The sequence below is a fragment of the Trachurus trachurus genome, assembly GCF_905171665.1.
Source record: "Trachurus trachurus genome assembly, chromosome: 22".
In the NCBI taxonomy this organism is placed as follows: Eukaryota; Metazoa; Chordata; class Actinopteri; order Carangiformes; family Carangidae; genus Trachurus; species Trachurus trachurus.
In genome coordinates this window covers 3,400,020-3,420,038 of record NC_139907.1, presented here as the reverse complement: position 1 = coordinate 3,420,038, position 20,019 = coordinate 3,400,020, and the positions used below count along the sequence as shown (strand labels likewise).

The following is a 20,019-nucleotide window of genomic DNA, read 5'->3' as shown; positions in this document are numbered from 1 at the left end:
GATTCACTGCCTGTCGACTGTAACCGGAGCCTCCATTAAAGTTTCAGAGGTTAAACACGTTTCACCGTCACACGTCACATTTGAATGAAGCTTTGTGTGCAAACAAAACAAACGCACAACAAACAGCTGATCAGATCTCTGTGACACATCTGACTCCAGCATGTCGATCTGCTGCTGGTTTGTAGATACAATAGTTACAGAAAGAGAGGCGGAAACGAGGCCAAAGAGATCGTTCAGGTGAGGAATAAAGGAAAAGTACAAACAGGGAGGAGTCTCACAGGTGACCTCAGAGTTTTCAGGTCAATCCTCAACCTCTTGAAAATCTCAGTTGTGTTTTTTTTTTCTTTTTTCTTTTTGCATCAGAATAGAAAAGCTGCTCCTCAGATTCTCAAAAAGCCAAACCCAGTGACAAACAAGGACTTTTAAAAAAATCATCTCATATAAAAGCTGAAAAAAGAACATTTACAGTTTAAAATTACATTAAATGAAAATTTTAATTTAAATGTGTTTGCTATTAAGGGAAAGGAAGAGAGTTAAAGGAGGAAAGTGCACGCACATCCAACTGGTCTAGTAGGCAGGTGCAGGACAACAAAAATATTGAAAGAAAAAGAAAAAATGTCCGCACACTGCTGAATAAAGCTCCCAATTTTTTGTTATTAATCAACAACGTTTCGACCACCTATGGGTCAGATGACCTGAAGAAGACCCCATAGGTGGTCGAAACATTGTCGATTAATAATAAAAGATTGGGAGCTTTATTCAGCAGTGTGCAGACATTTTTTCTTTTTCTTTCAAAGGAAGAGAGTTACACACACAGAAAAATTGCTTATTAATGAAAAACATCTGTTGAAACGGTTGAAATGTCTTGGATCAAATGGATTTGTACAAGAGAAAAAGTTGAAGTCCATGAAGGAAGTTGAAGTTTGAGCTGTAGTAGCACTGAAAGAAGTTGAAGCAGAAGTCAAAGTACTAAATAAAAATAATGGGTTTTTATTATTATCATCAGCTGAGGACCATTGATGTGTGTGTACTAATAGTAGATAAAGAATTAGTGCACTAAATGAATGAAGTGCTGAAAGGAACTGAAGAGACATAGAATAATTGTCGGTGATGGAAGAAGTTGAAGTGGTCAACATGCTGAAGAATCAGTTGGATTTTGTGTTTCAGCCCCAAGTCGAAGACACTTGCAGGAGTTAACGACACATGAGGACGAAGCACTGACAGGAACTGAAGTTTGAATAAAGTTTGATAATGTCAGTAGCTGAAAAATGACTGAAAGTATTTGAGTTAGTTAAAGTGTAAACTGAAAATAAAATCTCGGGGTCAGAGTTGAAGTGTAAACCTGAAAAGAACTGAAGCATTTGAACTTGAAGGACATGAAATTGCATGTTTTTTTTGTTTTTTTGAAACTGTATTTTGTGTGTGTTAACAGGAGATGTTCCTGGAGCTGGAGCAGAAGGTGGCCAGTCTGTCGTCGCTCGGCCAGTTGACTGAGCTGCAGCAGCAGGAGGAACACGGAGCTGAGGGATCCCAGCAGCAGCAGCAGCAGCAGCAGCAGCAGCATCATGAGGCAGCGGCTGTGGAGCTGCTCTGGTCCAAACTGGAGCTGCTGAAGGCCAACCTGGTGTCGTTCCAGCAGCTGCTGCAGGACAGACAGGGAGAGGAGAGGACGGCGGCTCACAGAGACACACAGGAGCAGGTCCAGGTTCGTCCTCACATCTTCACTGTCTCTGAGTTAGATCTGATCTTGTCTCTGAGAAACGAGCAGGAAACAGTTGAGCCTTTGGCGAAGTCACTTAATCATCAACAGGTTTGCAAATAAACCCATTAGAGGCCGAGCGGCTCCTCGTCAGCTCTTTTCCCGCCCAGTTTGGTTTTGAATCCACAAGTTCAAAACTGACAGTCAGACCTTTAGTCCAAAGTCCAAATATAAAAGTCTTTTCAACAAACATTACAACTCTGATTTGTGCGAAGCATGTGATCAGACAATAGCTGAATCAAACTTCCTGCTGTAAATGTTTTTATAACCAGTAACACAGACGATAACGAGTCTTTCTTTCTCTCTTCCTCCTGTAGAAGTCGACTCCTCGGTCAGAGCGCCGTCAGTCCAAGCTGAAGCGCAGCAGCAGCGTCCAGGAGATCTTCTCCTCGCCACGAAACAAACTGCTGAGACAGAGCAGCCTGCAGCAGCAGAAGGTGCAGCCGGCTCCAGCACCTCATGTTTATACTGGCACTTTATTAGATTAGATTAGATGTACTTTATACGTCCCACAACAAGGAAATGTTGTTGTTACATCACAACACAACTCAACAGACAGAAAATATAGACACAATAAACAATCAAACCAATCAATCTTCAACCAGGCGATGTGCAAAAGTAGTACTGAGGATTTAAGGATATTAGGTGGCCTGATATAAAAGTATTGATAGGTTTCCCAGACAATAACCAAGCCCAGTTGCTTTCGATTTAAACTCTTTTGAGATACTATGACCTGGAAAAATGAGAATATGCACAGGCTTATTGACAGGTAAAGTGACTATGGTGTAAAAATATTGCAACTTAAGTGACAATGATATAAATATAAGTATAAATAATAATACTACTACTGCAGGTGTGCATGAAATAAGAATATTGTGATGTTAAGTGACCATTGATATAAAAAATATTGCAAAGTAAGTGACAATGATATAAATATAGATATGAATATAAATATACTAATACAGCAGCTATGCATGAATGAAAATATAAAATATATGAAAATATAACAAGAAAACATGACACAACGACAGATACATACAGATATCTAAAGACTTGTGCAAAATGACAGATTGAACAACATGAAACTCAAACTGCAAAACATAAACAGACGCTACAAAAGGAAAGTAAATAAGTAAAATTCTAATGAAACATAAATAAATAAGTAAATACCTTTAAAAATGTAATGAAATATAGAACCAGTATGTAGATTTGTACCAACACTGAGGTGTCTGACCTTATATTATGACGGTTTGTTGTGCAGGAGCTGGAGCAGCAGCTGAGTGAGCAGAGAGGACTGACCCAGGCCATCGCCAGGCAGGGCAGCAGAGCTCGACTCCACAGCCACGAGGCAGACGAGCTGCAGCAGTGGTAAACATAGGAAGAATGAATGAATGAATGAATGAATGAATGAATACTTTATTTCAAACATGTGAATAACATATTACACTTGAAGCACTAGTCGATAAAAACCTTTGTATGTTTGAAAAGGAATAGGAAGAAGCATTAGCTTATTAATTCCAACCCCTTCTCCACCTAGTACCTGGTACTTTAGGTTATCTTACTTCCTGTATATCCTGTTTTTTTGGGGGGGGGTTTGACTGCTTGTGTCAAAATAAATACAATAAGTGACAAATATGGCAAAAGTGTGAAAACCTTAATGTTTGTCATACCCCTCTTCTTCCCTGTACCATCTGTTTGTACCGCTGTTTGAATTTGCTCATGGTTGGACATTGTCTGAGCTCCTCCGCTAGTCTGTTCCACAGTTTCACTCCACATATTGAAATGCAAAATGTTTTTAAAGTTGTGCGTGAATACAGATGTTTTAGGTTCAGTTCCCCCCTCAGATTATATCCCCCTTCTCTCAGAAAAAAAACATGCCCTGTACATGATTTGTGCTGTTTGGAAGTGCACCAGATCAGTGAGTTTAAGTATTTTTAATTTTGAGAATAAGGGGTTTGTGTGTTCTCTGTTATAAATTATCCTGATTGCTCTTTTTTGCAGAATCAACAGTGGCTGTAGTGTAGATTTAATATATTGTATTGCCCCAAATCTCTGCACAGTAACTCACATATGGAAGGAAAGAAAGAAAGAAAGAAAGAAAGAAAGAAAGAAAGAAAGAAAGAAAGAAAGAAAGAAAGAAAGAAAGAAAGAAAGAAAGAAAGAAAGAAAGAAAGAAAGAAAGAAATTGTGGTATGAGTAGTTAATTTCCCTCCTCTCCTCCTCTCAGGCCGCCTCCTGCTGAGGCCGACGTGGAGGAGGAGGACGGTGCTCAGCAGAAGAGGAGGAGGAGGTGGGACGAGCTTCACCGGCGGCTGCAGGCGGAGGAGGAGAGCTGGCTGCTGCCTCCCTCCCAGGTAGAGCTGAAGGGCTCGATGATTATCACTGTTCAAATACAAGAAAAGAAAAGAAAAGAGAAATTGGTGTTCTTGCTATTCTTGATTATCACCTTCTCTGAGCAGGAGGCACTTTGTTGTCTCTGTGGTGTGATGGAGGAACTCCTGCAGAGCCGGAGGAGACTCCTCTGTGTGTCTCCGACTCCTCTCCGACTGTTTTTCTCTCGTTTTTGTCTGAATCTCTCTCTCCTTCCCTCTCTTCCTCTCTCCCTGGAGGTGACAGACTCATCTCGGAGGCGTAGTGATGGAACAGCAGGACGCATGATTGGCACACAAAACCTGAAAGAGCTTCAGAGCCTCATCAGCCGCGTGAGGGAGCTGGGAGAGTCAGCGGCAGAGCTGCAGAGTCAGGTGAGGGGGGGGCAAGGAGGTCGTGACCTCTGAGGAGTTATTAGATGATCAGCTTTTTAATTCATGACTATTAGTGAGACTTGTTCTGCAGGTTTAGCTGCTGATGATTCACAGGAAATGAGACGAGAGCCGACACCGACGTCCTGGACGTGATTTGTGGGTTTGCATGATGAAATGTGGAGGAGTGAAGCAGCAGCTGGTGCTGGGAGTTTTTAACAGGAAGTGTGTCAGAAAAAGTATCAGCAACATAAAAATGTTCATCATCAATCCAATCCAATCCACTTTATTTGTATAGCACATTTTAAAAACAACAAAGTTACCAAAGTGCTGCACAACAGATAAAAAACAGTAAAATAAAGAAAGTTAAAGTTAAAATACAATAAATTATAATATATATATATATAATATAAAATTATAAAAGCAATAAGAAAACCATAAGATCAGATAAAACACAAAGATCTAATTCATTAAGTAGATTTAAATGAGGTGAACTCATCTGACAGTGACTTCCTCTTCCTGCTCGTCACTGTAGCAGCAGCAGGACGTTCACACTGAACTCACCTCTGCAGGATACAGTTGTGCAGCAAAGAGAAAGGAATCTGATAAAACTGTGACGTAAATAAAGAAAATAACCATCATTGTCCAATTTAATCAGTATCTAAGATTAAATGTTGCATTATATGATTTACATTTCTCTTTTTTCAGATTATATTATATTATATTACATTGGTAAACTGAGAAACTGGTTACCACTAGAGCAGACACACATAGACATACAGCCATTGAAACATGGTTAAAAGCCAATAAAACAAGATTAAAGCATGAAAGAGCTGTAAAAATACAAAAATAAATACCAAACAAGAGAAAAGACATTTAAATGAATAAATAGATAAATTGCCTGATGAAAACAAGAGAGGACAGAATGTGTTTGTTTATTTCTGTGGATCAGATTCAAACTTCATCGCTGTGTGTTTGAAATTGTTCCTCAGACCGTCACCGTGGACGACTCCCATCAGACTCTGGATGAAGGTCTGTTCCACGTCCTCCACGGAGCGTCTCTGTCTCTGTCCTCCATCAACCACCTGCTGCAGTCGCCGGCCGAGGCGGCGCCGCGTGGAGGTGAAGAGGAGGCGGAGCTACAGCTGCAGCAGCTGCAGGTAGAGGAGCTCTGCAGCCACAACTCAGCTCCTAGTGGGACAGATCATAGACATAATATCCGTATATGGGACAGATCACTGCAACATTACAGGACAATCGTTCACTTCTGGAAACAAGCACCAAAATTGGCACACATACTCCCTAGGGATTGCTCTTTTGATAAAACCCGTTAGCCACCTAAAAATTAAAGATGGCGTCCATTTTTCAAGATGGCCGCCATTGAATATACTGTAAAATTGCATTTCAGAATACAATCGCAAAGACTTGTCCTATTTTAGTGATCTTGGTATCAAATAATACATTTTTCACTATGCAGAATCCAAATTTGGACCCATGGACTTACTCACTGGCTTCCTTGTACCATATATCAGTCCTGGAATCCTAATATTATGCTAAATTAGATGTTCATTATGTCTGACTCGGCTAAATGCACAGTAGTGTATATCGTAGTAGTGTTAGAGGTTTAGTATGTGTAGCATATTCCTGTACTAGGCTTCCAAGCTGGATATGACACAACTAGGTACAGTATGTGTGTATTATTGTGTGTGATTATTATATCCTTCTTCACTGCCTGTGTTTCCTCCGTCTGTAGAGTCTGTCAGCAGAGCTGGAGACGCTGCACAGAGAGCTGGCCGCTCAGGGGTCAAAGGTCAGCGAGCTGCTGGGGTCGCCGGGGGGACGGCGCTGTGTGGACGACCTGGACAGAGTCCTGTCTGTGGTGCAGGAGGCGCTGAGGAGCAGAGAGAGGCAGACGAAGGAGCTGCAGGAGGAGAGCAAGGAGAGACAGGTCAGAGCTGCAACAATTAATCGAACAATAATCAATTATTAAATTAATCGTCAACTATTTTGATAATCTAATAATCAGTTTGAGTCGTTTTTTAAGAAAAAAAAGTCCAAATTCTCTGATTTCAGCTTCTTCAATGTGAATATTTCTGGTTTCTTTGTTCCTTTATGACAATAAACTGAGTCTGTCTTTGGGTTGTGGACAAAACAAGATGTTTGAGGACGTCGTCTTGTGGTTTGAGAAACACTGGTTGATGTTTTTCAACATTTTTTAACATTTTATTGACCAAACAACTAATCGATTAATCGTTTAAATAATCGACAGATTAATCGATAATGAAAATAATCGATAGCTGCAGTCCTAGTTATATTTCCCCAAAAAGTAACTGAGTTAGTAGCTGCGTTACTTCAAGATAAAAGTAAGTAATTACAAGGGAAGTTACTATTGCGTTACTTTTTTATAAAATGCTCAAATATGTCAAATGACTGGGACTTCCCTCCCTGACCCCGTTTATCTAACTACTGCACTAACCAACTCTCTCAGTATCCCTCCACACAGACAGACTGAGCAATGCGCTGTATCACTGTATTATTTAAGTGTCATACACCAATTGTGGTCCCCAGACTGTAAGGGCTTACAAGACACACATTTCATACTCTGAGCCAACAAACAAAATCACCAGAATACAAACAAAACCTAATCACATAGATTGTACATTTCAAGTAGAATTCACACAAATAATTCACTTTTTCTTAATTTCCAAGCACTTTTTATGAAAGTAGCTATAGTAAAGACTTCTTTTATAAAAAAAAAACATTCCAACTTAACCTCATCATCATCAATCCAAAACAACTCACACTCTGCATTTTCTGAAATAAAAGCTGCCTGGCTTCGTCATATAATAGACAATGAGTGCTGAGTGAGTTGGTTAGTTCTAGATAAACAGCTTTTTCCAACCATTTGATGAACTGATATATTGTAATGTCCCACACTTAAACAGGTGTATTATTTTCTGATGGGACTTCTTGAGTCAAGTAACCCATATTTTTGTCAGTAACGGTAACGGCGCTGTAACAGGGGAAACAGTAACTTTTTTGATTACTCGTTACCAGTGATGGGAATAACGGCGTTAAAATAAACGGCGTTACTAACGGCGTTATCTTTTTTCAGTAACAACTAATTACTATTTCCACCGTTACAACGCTGTTACCGTTACCGACAATTAAATGAGGCGCGTTACAAACTATTTTGAAGCCGTTGTCCTCCGACTTGGCTCATCTCATCTCAGACACAGAAGCTGCTAAACTGTTGTTGTTTTTTCCTCCTCTCCTTTGGTGAGGGGAGGGGGGAGGAGGGAGGGACGAGACAACCGCATAAGTGATGATGATTGGTTGAGGCAGAGTAAGGTTTCATGCTAAGCCAATCAGAGGCAGTGTTCAGTTTGTACACAAACCACACACGCACGCAGTTTAGCCTCACACACACAGACTAGCAGAGGGAAGCTGCCGAGATCGGAGGGAAAGTGGAAACAGACACTACTTTAATCTCCCTGAGGTAAAAGACAAGAACATGTGAGGTGTAGCTACATTATGTCCCGGAGCGAAGTGTTTGTCCTGAGCTTCTGCTCACCTGACTCTGGCTGCGTTCAGACTGCCAGCCAAAATCCGATTTTTAGCCCATCCAGATTGGAACTGGATGGGTCTTTTTAAGTCTGAACAGTCCCAAATCACATGAAATCCGATTTTTGCAAAACGGATCGAAACCACCTCCAGGAGGTAGTTTCAGATCGCATTTGGACAGATGCGTCTCAGTCTGAACAGCTCCAAACACTCAGATCGGTTTTGACTGTCCGTGACGTCACTCTCCGCGGCGCTGTCACTGTGTTACAGGTCCCGTATGGTCCCGTGAGCTCCACTTAAATATCAATTTCCTTCTTGTTACTTTTCTTTTATGCAAACTACCGTGTTGTCGGCGACAGGAGTGACGGCGACGGCGCGTTCCCAGCTCTGGGGTGCTGGAGTTTCCCCTCTCTGTGGCTGCACAGTGCACACGCACACACACACACGCACACACACACACCAGTCTCTGGTACACGTACACACACACCGGGCGGGCTGAGGTTGAAACTAGCGGGGTAGTGCGGCTGCAGCACCGGGCAGATCACCGTGCTGCAGCTGATCTGTCCGGTGCTGCAGCCGCCGCGTCCGCGAGGCATCGCCTGTCACATACGGCGGAGCCTCCGCTCCGACGTCGTTGCTACAGCAACCTGTCAGATGGGTCAATAATGTGGCCCAGTCTGAACAGAGCCAAATGCGATTTGGACACTTGCTAAAAACAGTGTGGACAGTCAGCCCTAAAAATCAGATATGAGAAAGAATCAGATTTGAATCAGATATGCCTGCAGTCTGAACGCGGCCTCTGTGCAGCTTCTTCATTAAATCCAAACAGTCCGACACAGCGACGCACTGCTCCTCTTGACTCTAAAGTCTCTGTAGCTCATCAGCTGGAACTCTTCCAGAGCAGCTACAGCAGCGTTGTGACCTCAACCATGGTTGGTGAGAGCAGAAATGTTGTTGTTGTAGTGAAAATGGGCGGGCTCGTGAAGACGCGAATTTACACAAAGTCAAAACGAGCGATAAATCGCATTTCTCGCGTATCTCGCGTTTGGTCGCGCGTATAAACTCGAGCGAAAAAAAAGCGTTCCTCGTGTTTGGTGGGAAGCCCCTTGCGGGTCTTCCCACCAAACACGATGAAAAGGACGAAGACGCGAAGGTCCCGTCGCCATAAAAGAATCGGGTGTATTGCGTCGCAAAAAAAAAAGTTGCGTCTACCGCGTCTCGCGCCTAATCACGTCTTTGCGTCACGGCCTTTTACACCGCGGACGTAACGAATAAACGGTGACGGTGTGAACGAACAACATAGAACAGGACCAGACGTGGCGTTGTTTCCTCTTTTCACCTACAGCTCCACTCTCCCTTACTTACACTAACTACTGTTATTGTTGAGGCCAGAGAATTGTGGGATTTGTAGTTTTTGACCAATCGTGTGCTCTTTCTTTTTGTGATTTTTCCGGTTCACACGTTTGTTTTTTTTAGGGGCAAATGCGAGTGAAATGCTCGCCCATGGTGGGCATAAGTAAATGTAAGACCTGTCTAAAATTATTTAAGACTTGAACACAATAATTCAACAAATTTAAGACATTTTAAGACCTAAAATTTAGATTTTCACATTTTAGACTTTTTAAGACATACCCTGTTATTTCATATAAAAGTTTAAGTGCATACATATTTTATGATGCTGTGTATTATATATTTAAGACCATCTTAGAATTTTCTAATAAATTTAATACTTTTTAAGGCCTTAATTTTAGATACATGAATTTAAGACTTTTTAAGGATCCACAGATACCCTGTTGTGCGCTCGCAGCAGGACAGATAATCAGATGGATAATCGGTAAAGTTAATAATTTCACTTAATGTGGCCATGAATAAATTAATTTCGATGTTTCGCCTGTTATTAAACGCAAATCTTGAATAGGTCTCCGCTGTTTTCACATTAAAAAAGGTCTTTGTTGTCTTTGTACAGAGACAATATGAGATTTGCTTGTAGCCACAGCACTTAAAAAACCCACTGTAACCTATTTTCATAGGCACACCAGCCTCGCTTTCAATAAAACACACACTCGCATTCCATAATTGCGATCAGTGAAATATATGAAAACAATAAAATACAATTTAAAAATGAGAGAGAAAAAATCCAAATTCTTCGACATATTTAAACTTAAAAAAAAGAAAGAAAAAGTAACGCAATAGTTACTTTCCCTGGTAACTAGTTACTATTATAGTGAAGTAGTGGAGTTACTAACTCAGTTACTTTTTGGGAGAAGTAATTAGTAACTATAACTAATTACTTTTTAAAAGTAACGTTCCCAACACTGCTCGTTACTAAAAAAAAGTAACACCGTTATTCCCTTCACTGCAGATGTGTGACCATCTAACTCATTAATGAATCAATAACAGTTTTAACTCTGAAGCAGTGATGAGCGATGTGGTCTGTCTAACTCCCACAGAGTCGACTAAACCTGCTGCATGCAGCCTTCACCTCTAACCAGTCCACCGTCCACCACATCACTAATCAGCTCAACGGGACGATGGGACTCAGTGAACAGCTGCAGGTACCATACGTTTCCATGGAGACAAAGTACTGTTGTTATCATATGTACATGTGATCTGTACTGTAGTGAAGTGTTATTGACTCACAGAGACACAGAGACACACATCTGTCCGTGTCAGCGCTGACAGAGCTCAGAGTGAACTCATAAGAGGTCGAAGGTTAAATCAACAAACCTTGTTGTATTTTTAGAGCAGGACGAGTGGTGGACGTCCAGAGGTCAGAGGAAGTTTAACTGGACACAGAGACACTGAGGAGGTTATAATCTACAGGAAATACCTCAATAGTGATATTATATCACATTATATTACAAATATTGTCCATAAAACCTCAAAGGCCTCACTGCATCTGGCATGAAAATACTGTATACTCAAATTCAACATGATCCACATAAGAGTAAGAAAAGACTAAAGATAGGGGTAGATACAGAGATAGCAAATGAACTCTCTTAACTTCAACACATGAGGCTTTATGCAGCAGTTTGGTGAACGTGTTCAGCTGAGTAACTGCGTGTGTTTGATCCCCAGGCGGTGGTGCAGATGCAGGAGACTCTGCAGCAGCAGGTGGAGCAGGTGACGTCTCTGCTGGAGGAGGCGGAGCAACATGACCTGCCCCCCCCCCTCACCCACCAGGCCACACAGCTGCAGGTAGCTGCTCGCTGCTCGTGTAGGACAGTGGTTCTCAAACTTATTTACACCAAGGACCCCTAAATTGACACAAACTAGACCATGGACCCCATTGGACAAAATTCTGAAGCAAACACCAGAAATACACAAATAATTTGTTCTGAGACTGAAGAAAGTTACTTTTTTAGTCAATGTATGTTCAACTTAGGGCCAACAGTGTGTATTTTTGGATATTTATTTAGAGAAATTTCTGGAAAAAAATGGTACAATTTCTCCAAAAATGTTAAGAAAAAAGTGGTAAAAAAGAAGAAAAAGAAGAGTTCCCGCACACATGGCCAACTTGCAGAATTTATTGTATTGCAACGTTTGGATGCTAGAAAAAAAAAGATTATGGAAAAAAGTGGTAAGATTAAGATTAAGATTTAAAAAAAAGAAAAAAGTTAAAAACAATTCCAGAAAAAATTGGTAAAATTAAAAAAAAAAAAGTTTTTAATTCTAGAAAAAAGTAGTAAAATTCCAAGAAGAAAGTGGTTAAATTTCAAGAAAAATTTGGGGACCGCCTTCAACCCTTTGAAGGACTCCGCTTTGAGAACCATTGGTGTAAGAGACGGTCGGTCAATCTGCCTAAAGCATGTCTGAGTCCTCAGAGTGTGTGTGTGCAGGTGGAGCTGGACCGGTCTCTGGGTGGACTTGGGGGCCGCTGTGAGGACTTGAGGAGCAGCGTGGAGTTGCAGCAGCAGTACGAGCGGCTGGTCCACGGCCTGCAGGAGCTGCTGGCCCTGGGCCCTGAACGCCTCACACAGCGGCCGGACGCAGAGCAGCAGAGCAGAGCCGAGCTGCAGCAGCAGCTCATCGGCCACATGGTCAGTGTGCACGTTCAGACTGTGGAGGGAGTTAAATGTTTTAAAGATAAAAGCCTAAAAAGCTTCATGTCCTGGTTCTGTCCAAGGGGGTAGATCAGACTACACGCAGGCGTAGCTCACAGTCGGCCATATTTGAACGGGCAACTTGCTCTGACTCTGGCTGCAGTTACAGTGCAGTAGATAGGTGATCCAGTCATCTTCACTAAAAAAACAATTCATAACTCTGTGAAAAATAAATCAGTATGTAGCTATTACTTTAACTATTTGCATAATGTCACTATAATGTTACTTTTACAAAAAAAAGTACATGATGAAACTGATCTGTGATTTTAAGTATGCTGCATAATAACTGCATAGACGTTCATAAAAATCAAACCGTTTTGAAATCGGACAAAAACTGAGCAAGTTATGGTCATTATAGCAGAATATGCACCAGAGGCTTAATGCTCTGAGGGAGAGAGTTGCCCTTACCAAGATGGCCGCCGTACTGGCTACACTTTGTCATTGGGCAGCAGTGGTGGGTGAGTCATCTAGGCCCAATCCCAAACTAGTCCCTACTCACTACCACTTCACTACCGAGTGTCACTCCAAATGGAGTTCCACTCCCAGCTGCGGAGGGCACTCCTGATTAAGGGGGAGGGTATAAACGTAAAGCCAAACAAGTGGGACGCCCTCGCTACCTTAAAGCAAACAGGAAGGAACCGTTATCATGGAGACGCGTTGCCTGTGCTGCAGCTGTCATGCCGTTTACCAGTTTAAACTCAAGACAATTCAAAGTGCTTTATATAAATTAAGAACAGACAGAGGACAGAGGGTAGAAGCAAAACAGTGCAATATGAAGGACAAAATATTTACATAGGAATTGGAATGGGTTAACTCAAGAATAACATAATAGCCTAACATAAAACCTAAAATCAGCCTCCCTATAGGCTACCCACAGCATTACGCTTAAAAAAAAAGAAAGAAAAAGAAAAGAAGAAAAGAAAAGAAAAAGACCTCAGCAGAGGCTGAGGTCAGCTTTACTCCAGTCAGTCTTCACATGCAAACAGTCCACAAAGTTGAAAGAGTTTCTGATCGTTGTCAGTTTGTTCCAGGCGACTGAGTTTTTTTTTTTTTTTTTACCCAGCTTGTATTTAGGGCCGGCCTTCATTTGTCTGTGTAAACAATTGAATACTGGCTATTATTTGAGAGAATCCCGTATGCTATTATAAAATAATTTAAAATCAGATCTTTAATCATTGATAAGTGTGCGTCTCTCCCCCAACTCTCCCAACAAAAATCCCCCCTCCCTCTCAGAAAATAGCCGAGTTCCGACGTCCACGGATAAAGGTGTGTGTTTGATCTAAAATACTTGGAAGAAGTAGACGGAACTACACTTGAATGACGTTTCCTCCATTGTCCGGACGTAATTTCTGCTGCAACCACCAGCGAGCCTGCACCGGTGCAGACTCGCTATTTAAGGGCTTGACAAGCCACTTCCACTCAGTGGTAATTGGTTTGGGACGGCCCTTAACATGGCGGATCTCCGCGTGAACGCGCAAACGGAGGGGTAGTGGATAGGGTTAGGGGATAGGGGCTGGTTTGGGATTGGGCCTTCGTCTTCTTATATATATCTATGGTTCTGTCATCAGAAGTTCTTCCAGTTCCTGGGCCAACACCTGAAGGTCCTGCAGCAGCTGAGCTGCAGACTGCCAGAGAGCGCCCTCCAGAGGTGGGACGGCGTGGTGACGGGTCTGCAGGAGGAGGTGACCCGGCTGCAGCAGCAGGCGCTGGAGAGAGGAACCAGGATGAAGGAGACGCTGCAGGTAGTTCACACACACAGAAGGTCATTTATTTATTTATTTATTTAAAGTGTGTGTGAAGTGGAGAAACACTGATTTAGATTTTAAGACAAAATGAGATGAACTTTATTTGTCTTTGACAGGAAATGTATCTTGGGCTTGTGTGCTGACACAGCTGCGTACACAACCACACACACATAGTGGACATCACACAGGACAGTCCAGAGTACAGCTGGTGGACATTACACAGATAGAGATGGTGACAAAGCATCTAGACAACACATAGGACATGACATGACCTTTGTCAAGTGCTTCTCATTCTTGTGAAGTTTAACCTGCAGCTCCCCCCACTTCAATGACCAAGAATCAATTCTTTTCTTTCTTTTATTTTGAAAGTTGCGAAGCCAAAAGCAGGTGAAAAACCTTAAACTACAAACACAAATAGAAATTTAAGAAAATGGAACCCAAGAAACCATAATCAATCAACATAACCCCAAATCAAATACTTAATTCTTAAACTACTAGAAATTCATCTTGAAAATAAATAGAAAATACCCACTTTTAAAGCACCCAATATAAATTATAATGTTGTTGTCGACCACCTAGACTCATCATCCAGCTGTAGATTGCACATTGCCCAGACTACACTTTCTTACACAAGTTAAAATCATTAATGGATGTAATAATTCAAAAGATACTGAATGCGACTGCAGACCCAGATGCATTTTTAAATTAAATCAAAATAAATAAGTTAACCTAGTTTAAAAGAAGTTAAAAGAAGTCAGGGCTGTGTAAAAGTGAAGGGAACAGAGCTGTGGATGTGTTGTGTAAATAATCTCCATCATCCTGTGTGTCAGGTGTGGTCCCAGTGGGAGGAGGACAGCGCCTGGTCCGACTCCCTGCTGAGAGAGATGGAGACTTCGTTTCCCATGATGCACCAGGAGCAGCAGCTCTGTGTCTACCAGGTAATCTGTCCCGGGTGCAGCTGCTGCTTCTCTCTGACTGACATGAGCTTCATTGTGATTTACCAACAGGGAGTTATTTGTTATTTGACAGTGTTCTCGTCTCCTCGCTGAAAAAAAAAAAATCTAATTGGTTCAATCAAATCCAAGCCGATTGGTTGTTTTCTTGCGGGGGAACACGATGTTCCTCGGCTCTGATGTGAGTTATTAACCGAGCGGAGACCGACCACCAACCAGGATTCATTCTGCTTCATATTCTCTGCTTTGGGGTGTGGAGGTGCTGTAGCAGGTCCAGTGGTCCGTTGTGTGTGTACGGTTCTCAGTTCTCATTAAAGTTCATTGTCATTCAAAATGTTCAGCGCATGAAGAACCAAAATATTTTTACTCAGGTCCCAAAAATAAATAAGTAAGATAATCCAAAAGAATCTATAGAAGTACAATAGTAAACTTTATTATTTAGACTCCAGCTCAATTTAAAGGAAACAAACAGAAACACATAATATTTATAAAAGGCATTTGACAACAGCGTGATGACAGCATTATGTGAACCATTCAGTCGACAGATAAATTTGTACATCAGTTTTCTCAGAAGTGCAAGAAACGCATGAACTTGTACATTACAAAACAAATCAATTTCACTGCACCATCTTGGTTTTCCTAGCAAATTATGCAAATAATCATTATAGGCAACCTGAAGTTTTTAGATGCTGCATTTTTTAGATACATCTATTTCTGCTTTTAGGTTATCTTGGTTACATATACAGTCTGTCAGTGTCGGACAGATTCAGTTCAACATGAGCAACAGTTTTTGGCTGCAGTTTTACCAAAATTAAAACTAAACCCTTGTCTGTACCTCCGACTTTTCATTAGCTACATGGAATTAACCAGCAAAACCAGTGAACTGTCACACTGTGGTGTCATCTGCAAATCTATTTGTAAACTTATTATGTGTGTACGTATGCTGTGTTCATGCAAAGTTGGAAAAATCCAAGAAGGTTAAAAAAAATCACCCCAATCATATCATATCTTCTCATATCTGATGGATGATCTGAACTAGATTCATCACTCTTAGTCTTAATATTGAGTTGTGTTTGTGCGACAGAAACTCAGCTCCGCTCTGGAGGAGAACAAGGTGCGGTTCGGTCAGATGTTAGAGGCGGGGCTTCAGCTGCAGAAAGAGGGTCACAGCCAAGTGGGCGTGGCCACTGCCGAGCTGGAGCGACGCAGGAGAGCTCTGACCAAGAGGATGGAGGAGGAACGCTCCAACTCTGACAGGAAGAGGAAACTGAGAAGCAGGTAAGAGGGAATTATAAAACTTGTTCTGATGCACATTTATTTATTTTTTTCATTTGTTTCAGTTGTGTGGGTTGTTGCAGAAGCGTTAACCAGCCTGTGTGTCTCTCTGGTGAACAGGTTCCTCTGTGACTCTGCTGCTCTGACTCACTGGATGAACGAGGCCACAGAGAAGATCAACAGGTGGAGTCAGACCGTCGTCATGGCCGACCAGCAGGTGGATGTTGATCAGAGGCGGGAGCTCTACCTGCAGTGTGTGGTAAGAAGATCAAACTATCTTATTATCACTACATTTATTAAACTAAACTAAACTCACTAAACTAAACTAAACTAAACTAAACTAAACTAACTCAACTCAACTAAACTAACTCAAGTAAACTAAACTAAACTCAACTAAACTAAACTAAACTAACTCAACTCAACTAAACTCTCTAAACTAAACTAAACTAAACTAACCCAACTAAACTAAACTAACTCAAGTAAACTAAACTAAACTAAACTAAACTAAACTCACTAAACTAAACTAAACTAAACTCACTAAACTAAACTAAACTAAACTGAACTAAACTAAACTAGAATCACTAAACTAAACTAACTAAACTAAACTAACTAGAATCACTAAACTAAACTCACTAAACTAAACTAAACTCACTGAACTAAACTAAACTAAACTAACTCAACTCAACTAAACTAACTCAAGTAAACTAAACTAAACTCAACTAAACTAAACTAAACTAACTCAACTCAACTAAACTCTCTAAACTAAACTAAACTAACCCAACTAAACTAAACTAACTCAAGTAAACTAAACTAAACTAAACTAAACTAAACTAAACTCACTAAACTAAACTAAACTCACTAAACTAAACTAAACTAAACTAAACTAAACTAAACTAAACTAAACTAGAATCACTAAACTAAACTAACTAAACTAAACTAACTAGAATCACTAAACTAAACTCACTAAACTAAACTAAACTCACTGAACTAAACTAAACTAAACTCACTAAACTAAACTAAACTAAACTAAACTAAACTAAACTAAACTAGAATCACTAAACTAAACTAAACTAAACTGAACTAAACTGAACTAAACTAACACTTTCACTCATCTGACCGAGCTGTTTGCTCCCCTTCAGGCTTTGACCAAAGAGCTGCAGGCCCGGTCTGAGCTGAAGGTGGCGGTGATTGGAGCCGGTTCACAGCTGCTCCAGATGTGCGAGGCAGACAGATGCTCCGGTGAACATCTGGAGGACGAGGAGACAAAGGAAGAAGAACGTCTCTGCTCCGTCTCCGTCCTCCAGTCTCAGCTCAGAGAGACGGAGGTGAACTGGTCTGTGGTGGCGGCCGACGCTCCGCTGGTCCAGAGAACTCTGCACCAGGTGAGTCTGCTTTAATGCTTTAAAGGGATACGCCAACATTTTTTTTCCGTGTCTTGCCTCACTCCCGAGTCCATGACCAGCAGATAGACACCATCCTTTCGACTGTGCGTGCAGTAACGAGGGAGATAGAGCCGTATCGCCGTAATTATCTTAGCTCAAACACTGGAAGTGTATAGGTACACTGAAAAAACTCAAAATCTTTCCAAGAATATTTGTCTTATTTCTTGTCAAAACTAATCTCTTTCCACTTTAAATAAGACTCATCACCTGAAAATTAACTTGTTTTTAGATCATTTTCACTTGTTTCAAACAGATTTTCACTTGAAATAAGTAGAAAATTCCACCAGTGAAAGGAAGTTTTTTGTACTCGTAATAAGAAAGAAAAACTTTCCCCACTATCAAGTAAAAAATATGCTTGAAAGAAGTAAAAAGTGTCTAAAAACAAGCTACTTTTTATGTGATTTTACGTATAATGAGATTTGTTTTGACTAGAAATGACATTTTCACTAGAAATAAGACAAATATTCTTGGTAAGATTTTGAGTTTTTGCAGTGTAGTGTTAGCCTGCCTCCACCTAAAGTCATCAGAGAAACTCTTCAGCAACTCTAAACGGAAACCGGCGGGCCGATCTTCGTCTCAGAGCTGACTAAACTCTCCGGTAAGGCATCTTGAGCGGTCAAATGCCGCTAACGGGACGAGATCGGTCAAAACGGAGAGTTCAAGCAAAGACGGTTTATTTTGGTTCAAGCTAGCTACATCGAGGGTAGGTTAGCTTCCTGTTTCAAAGTACAAGCACAAATTCTATCGTCATGGTTTTCTGTATGTAAAGGGCAACGGGTGTTTTATTTTTGTGAAAGTAACCGGAAGTGCGTTGGTCACAACGGCTAGCTTGAGTAGCGCCGAATTCGTCCGAACAAAATTGTAAACAGCTGGTATTTAGACAAATTAACGACACACTGCTGATCTAAACGGCTACTTTCTCGCCTAAACATGTTTGAAATGTTGATAAAGTGATATATTTACAGAGTTTAGAGCTAAAATGAAATCAGCTTCTGACTGCTGATTTTGGCTCGGGTAGGAGGCAGGCTAACACTACCCATACACTTCCAGTGTTTGAGCTAAGCTAATTAGAGACTTTAGGTGGAGGCAGGCTAACACTACCTATACACTTCCAGTGTTTGAGCTAAGCTAATTACGGGCGATACAGCTCTATCTCCCTTGTCACTGCACGCACAGTCGAAAGGACGGTGTCTATCTATCTGCTGGTCATGGACTCGGGAGTGAGGCAAGACACGGAAAAAAAAAATGTTGGGGTATCACTTCAATGTCTCATTCTCTCAGGTTTTATCAAACTTTCTTTGGCCTTCCAACTTTTTCTGAATTTTATTTTCAATAATAATTCTAGTTTCATGTTTATTTGTAGTTTTTTTTTTTTTTTTTTTTTTTTAGTATTTCAAATATCACACCACAGTTTTCCTCACCAATTAGTTTTAAACATCCCCACTGTGCAGCACAAAGACGACCTGAGGACTCCTCTCAGCCTCAGTGGTGTGAAACCATTTTCCCCCCAAAATCCATCTGTCTGGATTAGATCTCCACCTCTCTCTCCTCTCTCCTCTCCTCCACCTCTCTCTCCTCTCCTCCCTCTTTTCTTTCCCTCTCGTCGCCCTCTTGCTGCTGCTCTCATTACTTTCTGTTCCTCTCTACTTCTACTTCTGCTCCTCTGATTCGTGGTCTTTCTTTTTTCTCTCATGCACCTCGGCTCTCTCACTGTCCTTTACAAGTTTAGGTCCAAATTTATCTTTAAAGCTCATTTCTCACAAATAAAACACAATGTAAACCAACAAATCACATGGATCTTTTTTACCGGTAGAAAAATGTAAGTGTGAAAGAACTATAGGGATGAAACATTTTCTAAGAGTGGTTAAAGCTCAGTATCATTTCTTTCCTCCTCCTCAGTGGTGGATGAAGGCCCAGAGCCAGCAGGGGGCGCTGCTGCAGCTGCAGCTCTGGCTCGGAGCCGCTGAGTCTCGGCTGGAGGAGAATCTCAGCAGGATCCAACCGAACCAAACGTCCTGCAGTCAGACCTCGGACGTCACGCAGCTGCTCGACTTCTGCAAGGTAGAGCTGGAACGAACCGCTGACAACAGCAGATGTTCCTCCTGAACATCCAGGGCCCAGCTGTTCAAAAAGTTTAATCTGGATCAAATTTATCCAGATTTGGAAATCGATTGTTTTACAATCCAGGATCACGTAATCAACCTTTACTTTTAACCCAGTTTTTTAGAATTCAGATACAAACTTTTCAAGGTTAACAAATCCAAATAATGAGTGCTTACTAGGTCTGTACAAAACAGGTGGAATAACCAGCATGGTGCCACTCAGAGTGTATTTATTTGGGGTTTAAATGGGGTGTATTTATTGTTTTCTATGCTATTTCTTGTTTCTTCAATGTCTAATTGAAAAAGCCAGACTTTACTTATTCTGGCTGTTTAAA

The 20,019-nt window shown here is 41.2% G+C and overlaps 1 protein-coding gene across 1 annotated transcript in view; it reads left to right on the top strand.

Moving 5' to 3' along the window:
* The window catches only part of syne2b (spectrin repeat containing, nuclear envelope 2b), a gene marked incomplete at its 5' end in the record, with an annotated part of 175,557 nt that overhangs the window by 97,201 nt on the left and 58,337 nt on the right, over positions 1–20,019 (top strand). Inside the window, 17 exons of the mRNA XM_083998509.1 lie at positions 1,433–1,663; positions 2,077–2,196; positions 3,021–3,127; positions 3,987–4,024; positions 4,219–4,286; positions 4,369–4,503; positions 5,493–5,660; positions 6,254–6,448; positions 10,515–10,619; positions 11,143–11,178; positions 11,904–12,104; positions 13,736–13,909; positions 14,743–14,850; positions 15,950–16,143; positions 16,261–16,399; positions 17,280–17,522; positions 19,482–19,643. Of these exons, the coding sequence (XP_083854635.1) occupies positions 1,433–1,663; positions 2,077–2,196; positions 3,021–3,127; positions 3,987–4,024; positions 4,219–4,286; positions 4,369–4,503; positions 5,493–5,660; positions 6,254–6,448; positions 10,515–10,619; positions 11,143–11,178; positions 11,904–12,104; positions 13,736–13,909; positions 14,743–14,850; positions 15,950–16,143; positions 16,261–16,399; positions 17,280–17,522; positions 19,482–19,643 (2,424 nt within the window). The remainder of the gene's footprint in view (positions 1–1,432; positions 1,664–2,076; positions 2,197–3,020; positions 3,128–3,986; positions 4,025–4,218; positions 4,287–4,368; positions 4,504–5,492; positions 5,661–6,253; positions 6,449–10,514; positions 10,620–11,142; positions 11,179–11,903; positions 12,105–13,735; positions 13,910–14,742; positions 14,851–15,949; positions 16,144–16,260; positions 16,400–17,279; positions 17,523–19,481; positions 19,644–20,019) is intronic.